General features: G+C 35.4%; 1 protein-coding gene across 2 annotated transcripts in view; it reads left to right on the top strand.

Moving 5' to 3' along the window:
• The window catches only part of SLC9C1 (solute carrier family 9 member C1), a 109,015-nt gene that overhangs the window by 34,519 nt on the left and 59,649 nt on the right, over positions 1-14,847 (top strand). For both annotated transcript variants that reach the window (XM_043594166.1, XM_043594167.1), the window contains 4 exons: positions 2,877-2,976; positions 8,296-8,439; positions 9,658-9,832; positions 13,409-13,490. In XM_043594166.1, the coding sequence (XP_043450101.1) occupies positions 2,877-2,976; positions 8,296-8,439; positions 9,658-9,832; positions 13,409-13,490 (501 nt within the window). The remainder of the gene's footprint in view (positions 1-2,876; positions 2,977-8,295; positions 8,440-9,657; positions 9,833-13,408; positions 13,491-14,847) is intronic.

The raw sequence follows: 14,847 nt of genomic DNA, 5'->3' as shown, positions 1-14,847 counted from the left end.
AGGATCTTGAGGCTTCCTAACTAATCAGGAGATTAAAGCCAATTATAACCAAGTGAGTTTACAGAATCAAGTTAATGAATTAATAGACATCTAGGGAACAGCCAGTACAGATACATTCATCACGTACTACTTTAATTGTGGATACCTAAATTTCTACAAAAATATATTCCAGAAAATATAATTTTTCTCTAACATTAATTAGTAAGTGAGCATAGCCTCAAGGTTAAGGGTTATACCCCCCAAAATAATTATAAACTTTTAGAGTTAAAATGTCTCTATAAATATTTTAGAAAGAAAACTTCTAGGACAGAATTTCCTGAAAACAAAGTACAGAGGAAATATAAATCTAATGTAAAAGGACTTTCACTCCGACCTGGCTTAATGTTCATATTATTAGTATCTTCAAGATATTCCCTATAAATATTTTCCAGGTGTCACTGTTACCTAATAAATTACAATGACTAGTCCAGGACTTGATCTCCTCAAAGTGCCTATGTCCACATTTTCCTCTTCTTTTATAATTCAAAACTGACTAACCAAAGTGTTAGTTCCTGGCTTAAGGTACCATTTCTAGCCAGGACTAAACTAAAGAATATAAAACTTGTAATTTTCCATCTCTGGAAGGGAAAGACTCGGTAGTGTGATAATGATACCAATTTCATAAAATTAAAATGTATTACAGTCCGAATTAAATAATAGAAATTTGAGGGGGGGGTTGAAATTTTACAAAACAATTTGAAATATCATCTGGAAATACTAAATGTGAGAATAGACAAGATAGCTTAAAAAAAAGTGGAGAACTTTCTCTACTAGGTAGGTATTAAATATTTAACAAGCCACCAGTAATTAAAATACAACTGTTGTAACAAAGCAATGTAAAGTAAGCCAAAGAGATGGAAGGGAAAATAACTGATCCAAATACACCTGGCAATTGACAAGTAATGACAATATGATAAAGGTGGAATATCCACAATACTCTTTACTATTAAAACAAATTTTAATTTTAATTTTTATTTATTAACTAGAACAGAGTCTGCTAAACAGTAAGTGGAAAAAAGAAACTAGTTACAGAACTCTATTACTGTACAATCTCATTATAGCTTTTTTTTCTGTGTGACTTTGTGTGCATGTATGCTTGATGTATGCCATGGTGAGTGTTCACTGGGAACTCACTCCCCTGCTCTCAAAGATCTAGATCCAATTATCTTAAATTCCCAGTTCTTTAGTCTCTGAGCACCCAAAGATCTATCTCCTCATGATTTCTGAAAAATTTTGTAGGTTAGCTCCTCATGATCTCTGCTACCTCCTTTTAAATATATAGATGTTTTTGGTTCTTAGTAAATTTTACTGAAGATGGGGACAAGGAAGCTCATAAGGGAAGTTACATTATGTAATTCATGATTTCATAAAACCTGATAGCTACCTTTAATCTCACTTTTCCATGTTTCCTGCTTAATTTTTACCACTTGTGTCCAGTATTGTAATTCAGCAAGTATCCTTTAATACTTGAAGCTCCTTTTTGGGTCTCATTCTCTATTCTCAACTAGCTTATCAAATTATTTCTTCTGAGAAAATGTAGTCCTCTCCATTATAGAAATTCCAATAAATTTTTTGTTAAAATTATACCTATCCTGCTTGACTTAGAGTGGGCCTATGTGTTAATAAACCCATCGTAAGTTGAAAATTTCATAAGTCAAAAATGCATTTAGTATATCTAACCTACTGAACATCATAGCTTAGCCCAGTCTACCTTAAACCTGCTCAGAACATTTACATTAGTCTACAGTTGGGCAAATCATCTCACACAAAGTCTATTTTATGATAAAGTAGATCTCATGTAATTTATTGAGTGCTGACTCAAAGAGAAAACCAGAATGGTTGTAAGTGTGTTGGTTGTTCACCCTCACGATCGCCTGGCTGATTGGGAGCTGCGGCTCACTGACACTGCCCAGCATCACAAGAGGTTATGTTCCTGCATGTTGCTAGACTGAGAAAAAAAAATCAATATTCAAAATTTGAAGTACCATTTCTACTGGATGCATACTGCTTTCACACCATTGTAAAGTCAAAAAATTATAAGTCAAACTTTCATAAGTTGGGGATGATCTGGACCTGAAGCCTGGGTCGTTGAATTATGGGTCCTCTTTAAAAAAATAAAAATTTAAAAATTTATATATATATATATATACACACACACACACACACGCACACATATATATATAATCTCTATACTGTACCATATTATTTGGATTTTTTACATTGATAATATGCTACTTTCATATTGCAAGGGGAAATATAACTCTACTACAGCTACTTTTAAGAATATTCCAGTTTTTCATGCTTTTCATTCTCACACAGTAAATGCACCCAAACAAAATTAAACTGGGGAAGTATATCCTTATTGGGTTTCTACCAGTTTGACTCCCTTAGTCCTGCCACAAAGTCAAACCATTTCTATCTCCTACTGTCTCCCAAGAAAGAAAGCATATGAAGTGGGCTAGTCCAAAGAACTCATTTGCTCACTTCCATTTTATCCCTCCAGAGCCCCTCTAAAAACATAACTCCTGTAGAGGGTGCTTTGGCTGCATGAGAACACAGTAAAAGAGTTTTATGAGCTTCAAATCGTTGGCAATGATCTGAAGCCAAAACTGTGCAAGAATGTTAGACGCCACCATACAGTTGGGTGTGAATCTGAGGAGGAAGAAGGACAATAGGTGGTGGTAATAACCTGCAATATAATCCAGTTGAAACCAAGTAGGGTAGCCTGTCTATAAAGTTACTATACTATCAAGATATCTGATATTTTCATCTTGAGCAAAATTTGTACCACTGTTGATCTTAAATTAATACTTTATATTTATTTCTTTTTAAAATAGGTGAACTAGTTGGAATGTCTGGAATATTTACCCTGGCCATTATGGGACTTTTTTTAAATTCTACCAGTTTTAAACCAGGAGTTGAAGCACTTCTTCTAGAGTGAGTAGCTAGCATATTTTCATATTTTTTCATGCATTGGCCGCTATAATATTGTAATAATAGCTATATCTACATATCTATCAAAGTAAGATATTGATTTAAAAACTACTCAATAAAAACCTTTCCTAGAAACTCTATTGCTTGTGTCTTCTAATCCTCTAATTTTAGGCAAAATTTGTAACCTTACCTGAGTTCATGTTGGCTCTATTTTCCCCCTAATTCTCTCAAGTCTCTGACCATCTACTCGGTAATTCCCAGTATAATCCCACTAGACAAGGCAAAGACTAAGGTAAGGCAAGGGAGACACTCATCACAGGCACAAAATTTAAGAAGGTGCCAAAAGACTCAGTAATCAAGATAAATAATCTTTTAATGCAATACTTTTTGGGGGCACCTGGGTGGCTCAGTCAGTTAAACGTCTTTCTTCGGCTCAAGTCATGATCTCAAAGTTTATGGGTCCGAGCCCTGCGTCTGATCTGTGCTGACAGCTCAGAGCCTGGAGCCTGCTTCAGATTCTGTGTCCCCCTCTCTCTCTGCCCCTCCCCTGCTCACAATCTGTCTCTCTTTCTCAAAAATAAATAAACATTTTTTTAAAATTTTAATTAAATTTTAATGCATTATTTTTGGAAAAAAAAAAGAAATTAATGCAAAAAACCCCTGGTGAAAATGTAAACATTTTAAAGAAATATTAGAACAAGACTACTGATAGTTCCTTTTGTTTCAAGCTCCAATATGGCTCAGCCTGGCGCTGCTGCTAGAAGACCAATATTTGAAGGACAAAGAAGAGATGGCATGCAAAGCAAATTAAAAGATAAAGCTAGGGCATTTGAAGAGGATTGGCAGTGTTATACAAGAAAATATGGCCATATGTACAAATTTACAAATTGTGCCCTGCTCAAGGGCATCCAGCTTAGGGGAGACTGGAATTTGTGCCAGCCTGCTAGAAGGGTGCTTTCTGTAATGATACAACACACAGGCTGAGAACTTGACTTAACTCGCACAATGACAACATAGAGTAACAGAGGCCCTGAACCTAATCAATGATTTTTGGAGTTTTGCAGAATGTTATAGAAGATAGAATAAACTCAGAAGTTTGAAAGTATAGAATCTTAATAGAATTTTGGAACTCTTTACTAAAATTTCATGTCAATTACAAAGGAAGCCAATTGTACCAACACCTAGGCAGAATTACTTGGGCCACAATTAATTATTGTAGGAAGAAATAAAAATGTTACATGTTTTAAATCTGATTTTGGGAAGTGATTCTGAAGTCTCCCTTCACCTTTTTGCTCTAACTAAATGCTGGATCTCCCCTGAAGGCATTTACTACCTTGCTTTCTTTAGACGTTGTTTTTCTCACCCACATCCTGGGTACTACTGAGCCTAGAGTTGAGGCTGGTGATCTTTCTATACCTTAAAGTCATTTCCAGATCATACTTTCTCATTCTTCCCGAGAAGAACCCAGTTTTGAAGCTCATGCCATCAGATTTTACTATCTGCCACTCTCTTGACTGTAGTTATGTCTAGATCCCTGAATCACACTCTCCATTTCGTGAAGATATTGACCGTCCTCTCACTGTGACTCTCCAGCACCATTGTCCTATCACCATTCTCAGTGATTTCGGTTAACACCCACAGAGTTGATCCTTCTATTCCACCTTTCAGTTCCTGGACCTCCTCTCTTCCTATGAGCCTGTTCAGCCCCCCTGCTTCAGCCACCCACGTACATGGTCATATAAATGAGCACATCATAATCTCAATGTTAAGAATCTTACTGTCAAAAATATGACATGTGTCAGGTCCTACTCTCCAAGACAGTAAAAACCTAAGATGACAATAGCAAATCCTCCTATATTCTACAACAATCTGCTGCAGGGCCTTGCGACTCTCCAAGACAAGAGGATCATCATCTCCCATGTTTTCAGCTTACAGCCTCTAGGACCCAGATTTGAACAGTTCTGCAAATATGCTGACACTACACTGTGTCAATCTTATGACCTTTTACTGATCTTCATCCACCTCACTTCCTTCTTACCCAAATCATTTCTTTTGTTTAAAACCACCCAATAACTTCTCATCTCTTTTGGTAACAGGTAAAATCTTTTTTAAAATTTTTTTATTTGTTTTTTTTTTTTACCTTTTTTAAATTAATTTTCAAAATTTAAATCCCAGTTAGTTAACCTGTAGTGTAATAATGGTTTCAGGAGTAGAATTTAGTGATTCATCACTTACATATAACACCCAGTGCTCATCCCAACAAGTGCCCTTCTTAGTATCCATCACCCATTTAGCCCATTCCCCTACCCAACACTTGAGAGCAACCCTCAGTTTGTTCTCTGTACTTAAGAGTCTTTAATGCTTTGTCTCTCTCTCTGTTTTAATCTTATTTTTGCTTTTCTTCCCCTATGTTCATCTATTTTGTTTCTTAAATTCCCCATATGAATAAAATCATATTTTTATTTGTCTTTCTCCGACTGACTTCTTTAACTTAACATTATACACTCTAGTTCCATCCACATTGTTGCAAATGGCAAGATTTCATTATTTTTGATGGCTGAGTAATATTCCATTGTACATATATACCACTATTTCTTTGTCCGTTCATCAGTAGATGGACATTTGGGCTCTTTCTACAATTTGACTATTGTTGATAGTACTGCTATAAACATTGGGGTGCATGTGCCCCTTTGAATAAGCATTTTTATATCCTTTGGATAAATACCTAGTAGTACACTTGTTAGTTTGTTGGATAGTTCTACTTTTAATTTTTGAGGAATCTCCATACTGTTTTCCAGGGTGGCTACACCAGTTTGCATTCCATGAACAGTGGTAGAATAGGTGGATAAAGGTGTCCTCTTTATCCACATCCTTGCCAACATCTGTTGCTGCCTGAGTTAATTTTAGCCATTCTGACAGGTGTGAGGTAGTATCTCATCGTGGTTTTGATTTCTATTTGTCTGCTGATGAAGGATGAGCATTTTTTCATGTGTCTGTTAGCCATCTGGATGTCTTCTTTGGAAAAGTGTCTATTCATATCTTATGCCTATTTCTTCACTGGGTTATTTGGCTTTTTGGGTGTTGAGTTTGATAAGTTCTTTATAGATTTTGGATACTAGCCCTTTATCTGATATGTCATTTGAAAATATCTTCTCTCATTCTCTTGGTTGCCTCTTAGTTTTGCTGATTGTTTCCTTCACTGTGCAAAAGCTTTTTATCTTGATGAGGTTCCAATAATTCATTTTTGCTTTTGTTTCCCTTGCCTCCAGAGACATGTCAAGTAAGAAGTTGCTGCAGCTAAGGTCAAAAAGGTTCTTATCTGCTTTCTCCTCTAAGATTTTGATGGCTTCTTGTCCTATGTTTAGGTCTTTCATCCATTTTGAGTTTATTTTTGTGTCTGGTGTAAGAAAGTACTCCAGGTTCATTCTCATGCAGGGAGCTATCTGGGGTCTTTTCTGGTTCCATACAAATTTTAGAATTGTTTGTTCTAGTTCTGTGAAGAATGCTGGTGTTATTCTGATAGGGATTGCTTTGAATACATAAGTTGCTTTGGATAGTATCAATATTTTAACAATATTTGTTCTTCCAATCCATGAGCATTGAATATTTTTCCATTTCTTTGTGTCTTCTTCAATTTCTTTCATAAGCTTTCTATAGTTTCAGTGTATAGATTTTTTACCTCTTTGGTTGGATTTATTCCTAGGTATTTTATGGCTTTTGGTGCAATTGTAAATGGGATTGATCCCTGATTTCTCTTTCTGCTGTTTCATTAATTGGTGTATTGAAATGCAACCGATTTCTGTATGTTAATTTTATATCCTGTGACTTTGCTGAATTCAGGTATCAGTTCTAGCAGTTTCTTGATGGAGTCTTTTGGGTTTTCCACGTAAAGTATCATGTCATCTGCAAAGAGTGAAAATTTGACTTCCTCCTTGGTGATTTGGATGCTGGTCACAGCCTAGAGTAATTAGCCTAAATTCAGTCATAAAGAAAGTATTTTGAATGTTTTGACTGAACATTTCCTAATATAGGATGTTTTATATTGAATTTTTCTCTAATAATGCCTAGGTATTTGTGGTTCTTAAATATAGTTCAAAACTGAAAATTCTTATTTTTTTTAAGTTTATTTATTTATTTTGAGAGAGAAAGAGAGTAGAAGGGGCAGAGAGAGAGGGGGAGAGAGAGAGAAAATCCCAAGCAGGCTTTGCACCATCAGTGCAAAGCCCAGTGTGGGGTTTGAATTCACAAACCATGAGATCATGATCTGAGCTGAAGTCAGACGCTTAACTGACTGAGCCACCCAGGCACCCCTGAAAATTCTTCTTAATGTAACAGGGAAAGATTTAATTTTTATACTGAATTTGTTTTTTGGCCAATCAGGAGTCCTGGAGAAAAAATAATCATTATCTTTAAAGGGTAACATATGGTTAAACCAAGCTACCTTCATCTCATAAAATGGTATTCATGTACCCTTCTAATCTTTTCAATTTATTTTTTTATGAATATAATATTGTGACATTGAATACATAAAATTCATAGAATGTACACATGCTCACAAATCCCCAGTGGAAAATCTACAAAGGGCACTCATTAGAATAAAGGATTAATTTACATCTTCTAAGGACTAGCTAGATTTTAGGACAAGCCTTCATCCTATCATTGTGTAAAGCAGACTGGCAGTTTAGTATTCCTTTTAAAGATAAATGATTTTAGCTCTTTCCAATGATACAAGGAGTTCACAATCAGTATTCTCAAGCTACATGAACCATAATGCCCGAATAAATTCTGTCAAATAGTACAACTACAACCAAAACATGTTTTCAAAATCAATCCAAAAGAAAGACACTAATTTACCTGTCGTGTAAACTGATTAAAGTTGCTTTAGAATTATTTATTTACTTGTCTGAGTGCTCCTCTCTTCCCAGTTAAGTTATAAGCCCCTTGAGTGTGTAGGTAAATGAGTTAATTACCTTTATTTTCTTCTTCTTCTTCTTCTTCTTCTTCTTCTTCTTCTTCTTCTTCTATTATTATTATTATTATTTTAATGTTTCATTTATTTTTGAGGGGGCGCAGACAGAGGGGAGGGAGGATCTGAATCGGGCTCTGCACTGACAGCAGTGAGCCCAATAGAGGGCTCAAGCTCACAAGCCATGAGATCATGACTTGAACCAGAATTGGACGTTCAACTGACTGAGCCACCCAGGTGCCCTGTCTTTATGTTTTTGACTAGGCCTAGCACAATGCCTCACACAGATAAGCCTTGTGATAAATGTGTTAGATTAGTTAACTATAATTAACTACATTTTTTTTCTGAAAATGCAGATTCTGGAATTGTCTATCATTTGTTGCTTTTCTTATGGTGTTTACCTTCACTGGACTTCTAATTCCTGCACATACATATTTATATATATCATTTTCTGATATATATTATTCATTAAATATCTATTTCACACTTATTGTTTTAAGGTAAGAATTTCATTTGAATTTTTCTATTTATAAGGCATTGACTAAACCCAAAGAGATTTTTTAAATAGAAATGTTTCATTCCTTAGCATGAATATGAAGAATTGCCTTTTAAACTTGCCAAGGAATCACTAGCAAATTAGTGTTTTAGTGTTTTTTGTAACTGTATTAATTCCGGTTTTAACTGAATTTCAAAGCAATCTAAGTACTTTATAAAATTTTTGATAATTAGAAGGAAAAAAAACCTTTCATAATTTCACTACCTAGAGACAACTGCTATTAACATTTGGTATATTTCACCCAATGTTATCTTTCCGATGAGGTTTCATAAAGTTCAACACTGATCTTAAATAAAAATTCTATGTTGCTTTAGTTTGTCTAATATTATATAACAAATAATTTCCTGTTGTGATTAAATTATAGTTAGAAATAGCTTTTTAACAATCATAAGAATATCTTCTTTGTAAATGTCCTTTTTGCCTAAATAATTTTTGTAGCTCTCTTTCAATGATAAGAGGTGGGAAAGAGTCTGCCCTTGCCCTTGGAAGGGAAGAGGAGGTGACACAGAGGAGGAACAACCACCATCACTGCAGTCTCAGGATTCTTCAATTTCCATCACTAGTGTTGTTAACATGCTGCTTCCATCTAGGAAAATTAATAGGGAGTTGACATCTGTTGGCTAGTTCCAAATAAATAGAAATGAGTCCGAAATTATGAGATACAACTAGTGTAAAAGGTAGGAGATGTGCGATTAAAAGAAAAAAATAAAAATGAATTGGCCAATATTAGATAGATTCAGCAAGATTAAAATCTACAAAGGAAAAAAAAAAGGAGGGCACGTTTTCCCTTCACTTCTCACTCATTAGATTTGCTTTTATTTCTTTTTGGGATCCAGAATAAAATATATCAACAAAGCATCTCTAACTTTTTCTTTTCTACCTCAAGAAACGCCACTCAAGGGTGATGTGGAATTAACCTTCTACAAACCTAACAGAAATAAATGAAGAGAATAATGCCATACCCTTGTATCTCTCCATGAAATGCCCTTCTGCCTTTTTTTTTTTTTTTTGGTGCCATGCTAACAGTGTGTGAAATATGGCTCATTTGTTTGAGAGTTGGTATTCCACAGGGAATATATTGGAGTAGAATAGAATGAAATGGGGGTAGTGGTGAAAATATCTATGGCAACAATAACTTTTAAAAATCTCTTTTGTCTTCTAGACTTGTGGTTTTTCTATTAATGAGCCCTCTTTTGTCTCGACTTGGTCATGGGTTCAACTGGCGTTGGGCGTTCATAATGATCTGGAGTGAAATGAAAGGAACACCTAATATAAACATGGCTCTTCTCCTTGCCTACTCTGACCTTTCTCTTGGAACTGAGAGGGAAAAATCTCAAGTAAAGATAAATGATTTGGTTTTTTTTGAACATATTATGAATACTGTTGCTGTGTACTTAAAATATATTTTAGTAATGAGGTAGCTCATGCCACTTGGACTGTGGGAGTGATTTAGCCATGATGCCAAGATTGGATAGAGGAAGAACACCTGGCAACATTCCTCTTCCTGGGGAACATTCTGGCTTAGGAATTCCTAAATCCTTTCATTACACTCTTAAAATAGGTTTATTACAAAGGTTAAAGGAATTAAAACTTATAAATAATTTAAGGCACGCCTGGGGGCTCAGTTGATAAAGCATCTAACACTTAATTTGGGTTCAGGTCATGATCTCATGGTCATGGGATCAAGCCCTGTGTACGGCTCTGTACTCACAGCATGGAGCTTGCTTGGGATTCTCTCTTCCCCTCTCTCTGCCCCTTCCCCATGTGCACAAGCACACACGCTCTCTCTCGGTGTCTCTCCAATAAATAAATGAACCTAAAAAATACTTATAAATAATTTAAAATAGTACCTGAAACAGAGTATGTACTTAATAAGTGTTTTTATTTTTACTTACTCCTAATACCCATTTGAGAAAAGCAGAAACCTGCTTATTATTGGCTCTATTGCTTTCTGTAACTTTGTGAAGCCACATTTAGTAATGCTAGGAATCAGAACATTTTAATTGTCAAGTGAAGTTACCTTTTCACTTACAGTTACCCCAAACTCTACCTAACAGAACATAATGGGCTTGACTCTCCCTCTACCTTATTTCAAGGTAAGATCATTACAAGGAGCTCTGTAAGAAATTTCCTGTGTGGATATCACAAGCATCTAATACTTCCATTGTGGTGTTTTTTGTTTTTGTTTTCTTTTACACATAAATTCCAAATATAAAGGAAAGAGCATCCAGGGAATATTTGCGTGTCTAATTAGATAATAGTCCAAACATTAAAAAATTAAGCATTCAAACACTTCTTTTGAAACCAAAACTATCTACTATCCCATGACCTTCTCCTCCTTTTTAACCTATATACACATGCCTAAAGAATCAAGGTTAGTTCCTTACCATACATATTGACCAGTTCAATGGTAGACATCACGCACAGATCTGGGTTCTGAAATTTCTAGTTGACTGCTATTTGCTGTGTCACCATCACCAAGTTATTTAATTCCTACCTCATTGCACATGTCCGTTTCATCATTCTAAAAGAGACTTAATACCAATGGTTGAGGCACGTGGGTGGCTCAGTCAGTTGGGTGTCCAACTTCGGCTCAGGTCACGATCTCACAGCTTTGTGAGTTCAAGCCCCGTGTCGGGCTCTGTGCTGACAGCTCAGAGCCTGGAGCCTGCTTCGGATTCGATGTCCCTCTGTCACACTGCCCCCACCCCCCTCAAGAATAAATAAACATTAAAAAAATTAAAAGATAATAATACCAATGGTTGTTTTAGCAAATGTTTACAAATAACTTTTTTAGGGGTCAGAGGGAGTCCTAATTTGTAGTATTTGCCAATTTCCATTGTGTAATCACTCTCACTAAGAGAACATCAATCAGCTCAATAACTTCCTGAAAATTTAATGATCAGCTCTCATGAACTGGGAAAAACCAGCTCTAGCACACCACTATCTCAAAGGGTTAGTATGAGAAATAGAAAATGTACATAAAATGCTTAATACATTGTTTAGCATATAGTAAATGTACAATAAATATGAGCTATGTTGATGATTATAATGCTTTGAGATAAAACCTTAAATAAAATGCTTTGAGACCTTAAATAAAATGCCTAAATAAAATGCTTTGAAACCTTAAATATAATGCTTTGAGATAAAACCTTAAATAAAATCATTTAGTGAGATGCCCTCACTAGAGTAGTAACTAGTTGAAAAGAAAGTAACACTTCATTTAATTTGGCTGAACCCTATAGCTAACCTTTTAATACTTTTTAATACTCACAAAGCAGCACTAGAGTAAAGGTTAAAAATAACTTAATCTTGTGTCTACTACTCACAAGTTTATTGACCTTGGCTAAGTGACAGTGCCTAAATTTCCCATCTGTGCAATTGGACAATATTGGTATTCACTTCACAGAACTGTTGTGAGGATTAAATAAGCCTGATATATCGTGCTCTATGCTTACTATATAGAAGTTAACTTTTATTACTATTAAATTAACAAACTTAGTGATCCTCAATTTTGGACGCACTTTAGAGTGCTTCAGGAACTTTTAGAAAATTATCAGTGCATGTGGAATTCTGGCCACGGCCATGATGAATAGTGGATATCAGACTTATTTCCTATAGTAAACAACTATTAAACTGGTTAAAATATATGAAGTGATCGAATACAGTTTTCAAATTTTCTATAATTTTATAATAAATGAAAAACAGCCTAATTTTTTAAAACAGGCAAAAGAGATAAACAGATACTTCACAAAGAAAGATATATCTACCACTAAGCACATTAAAAATGCTCAACATCACTTCTTTAGGGAAGTGCAAATTAAAACTACAATGAGAAACATAATGTTCAATTTACATGAAGGTTTTAGAATTGGTAGTTCTTATCTATAGAAATAGAAATCAGACCTCCTGTGGAGTAGGGGATTGATTGGCAAGGAGAACTAGAGATATTTGGGGGAGGGGGGGGATATAAGAATATTTTACATCTTGATAGGATTGAGGGTTATGTGGGTATATACAATGTCAAAATTTATCAAATGGTAAACAAGTACATTTCAATGTATATACATTATACCTCAGTTTTTCTAATTACTAATGTGTGGGCTCCACCCTCGTATAAATCAGAATATTCAGTGGGAGCATATTGGGCACCAGTATTTTAAAGTTTCCCCATGATTCTAATATGCCACCTGGAGAGTCTCTGGTGTGGTTTCACGCTCTGTCTCTAACCTCCATCTGTAGCCACAAAAAAAGGAAAGGCTGGGGGTATGACATAAGTTCTGGAAATTAGAGTTATGTAAGTCAACAGAAGTGTGCGGTCTTAGATTGAAAAGTATTGTTCCAACTGGGAGTATAAGCAGAGAAAAAAAATCAAGTGGCACCAGAGATATTAACTGCTCCTCCCTCCTTACAATGAAAGGATGGCAGAGAGGCAAAACATGAGGTAAGCAAACATAGCAAGACCCTCGAGCTCTTCTCTTACCCCAGATGAGGAGAATTATTTGATACAGAGGTGCCTGGAAGTGTTGAACACAGAACTTCATGGTTATGCCCATGGTGGCGTGTGTAGTGAATAAGAACCGATAAAGTACAAGCATATTCCCAAGGCCCAAGAAGTGCAGCAGTGAAATTTAAGGACAAGCTTTTTATGTTCCCAATGTCTCCATAAGTATTTGTTTACTTGTCAGATCATGTGTCCTGAGTATTGATTTGGTTCCAAAAGCATGAATAAAATCTATGCAGGGAGATAGAGAATACCCAGAGTACTTTCATCATGCCTGACATTCATATTCTTCTCTACTATGAGCATTTATTGACTTAATACAGCCTGGTTTAACTTACATTAGCAAATATAGAATATAGTGCATGAAATTGTCATGATTACTTACTTTGTATTTTTCTTTCTACTCTAGGTATTATTTCATGGAGTGTCAGTTTGCTTAGTTACCTTGATTGTCAATAGATTTATTTTGCCAATGGCAGTTAGTAAACTAGGTAAGCCCTACTAATTACTATTCTGAGTGAAGAGAAACATTTTCTAATAACATTTTTAAAAATGTTTATTTGTTTTGAAAGAGAGTTCAAGTAGGGGAAGGGAAGTCAGAGAGAGAGAGAGAGAGAGGGAGAGAGAAAGGAGGGGAGGGAGAGGGGGGGAGAGCGAATCCCAAGCAGGCTCCACACTGTCAGCAAAAGGAATTTCTTGGCTGGTTTTAAGCAAGTAAGTGTAATTATATGGTTAACTCTACTTCTGTGGAAAACTGATTGTGGGATGAAGAGCATTAAAGCAGAAATAGCAATTTTAGGAAGCAACTGCATTATGCAATATGTCCGTTTTCATCCCCTACTTTTTAACAATTGAAAAGTCGAGATCTAGAGAGTTAAAAATTCATGTGGCAGTTGAAAACCTAGAAAAAAAAATTGGCCCTGATGTTTTAATCCATTATATTCTCAACTGCTCTATCATCCTTCCCTTTGCACACAGCGTTTTCACTCTAATGGCAATTCATTTTTTAATTTAAGAGAGAGAGAGGAAGGAAGAGAGGGAGAGGGAGAGGGAGAGAGAGAGAGAGACAGCGAGACAGAGAGAGACAGAGAGAATGAATGAGGGACGGGCAGACAGAGAGGGAGAGAGAGAATCCCAAGAAGGTTCTGTGCTATCAGCACAGAGCCGGACACAGGACTCCAACTCATGAAACTGTGAGATCATGACCTAAGCCAAGGCTTAACCGACTGAGCCACCCAGGTGCCCCTCTAATGGTCTTTTTAATCAATCTGAGAGTCCATCTTTATGAATGGTATTTCATTACCCAATCTGCATTCCTTCCTTGTATTTGTAACAAAATCTTTTCTCTTTACTTTTTTAAATTCTCTGAGCCTTAACATAGTAAATTGGGAAGAAAAGATTAAAGAGGGAAAGTTTTGCAAAGAGCATCATATGTTCTACTTAGTAGCTAAATAAACTTAAAATTCTTATTGTGGAGTATGTTTACTTGCACTAAGAGCAGTGAACATTTGCTTACAGAACATCATTGCTTTCCAAGGAAACGTCTATGGCTCATAAAAAGGAATTTGTGCTTAATATTGAGAGTCCTTCAAACCTTAATGAGGTCTAGAGACAAATACATATCAAACACTTATCATATAAATATATACAATATTATATTTAGTAGGGTAGATGTGTCTATGTATATATACTCTGTATATATATATGTATATATCTATATCAATACCTCCTACATGTGTATCTCTTGCATATATGTATATTTACATATATTCTGTATATTTGTACATATGTACATATATATGAGATGTATATGTCAGGATGTATATGTCAGAAGTACAGATATATGAA

The sequence above is a fragment of the Prionailurus bengalensis genome, chromosome C2 (assembly GCF_016509475.1).
Source record: "Prionailurus bengalensis isolate Pbe53 chromosome C2, Fcat_Pben_1.1_paternal_pri, whole genome shotgun sequence".
Lineage (NCBI taxonomy): Eukaryota > Metazoa > Chordata > Mammalia > Carnivora > Felidae > Prionailurus > Prionailurus bengalensis.
Note: the sequence above shows the minus strand (reverse complement) of the source record. Positions and strands in the feature narration are given on the sequence as shown.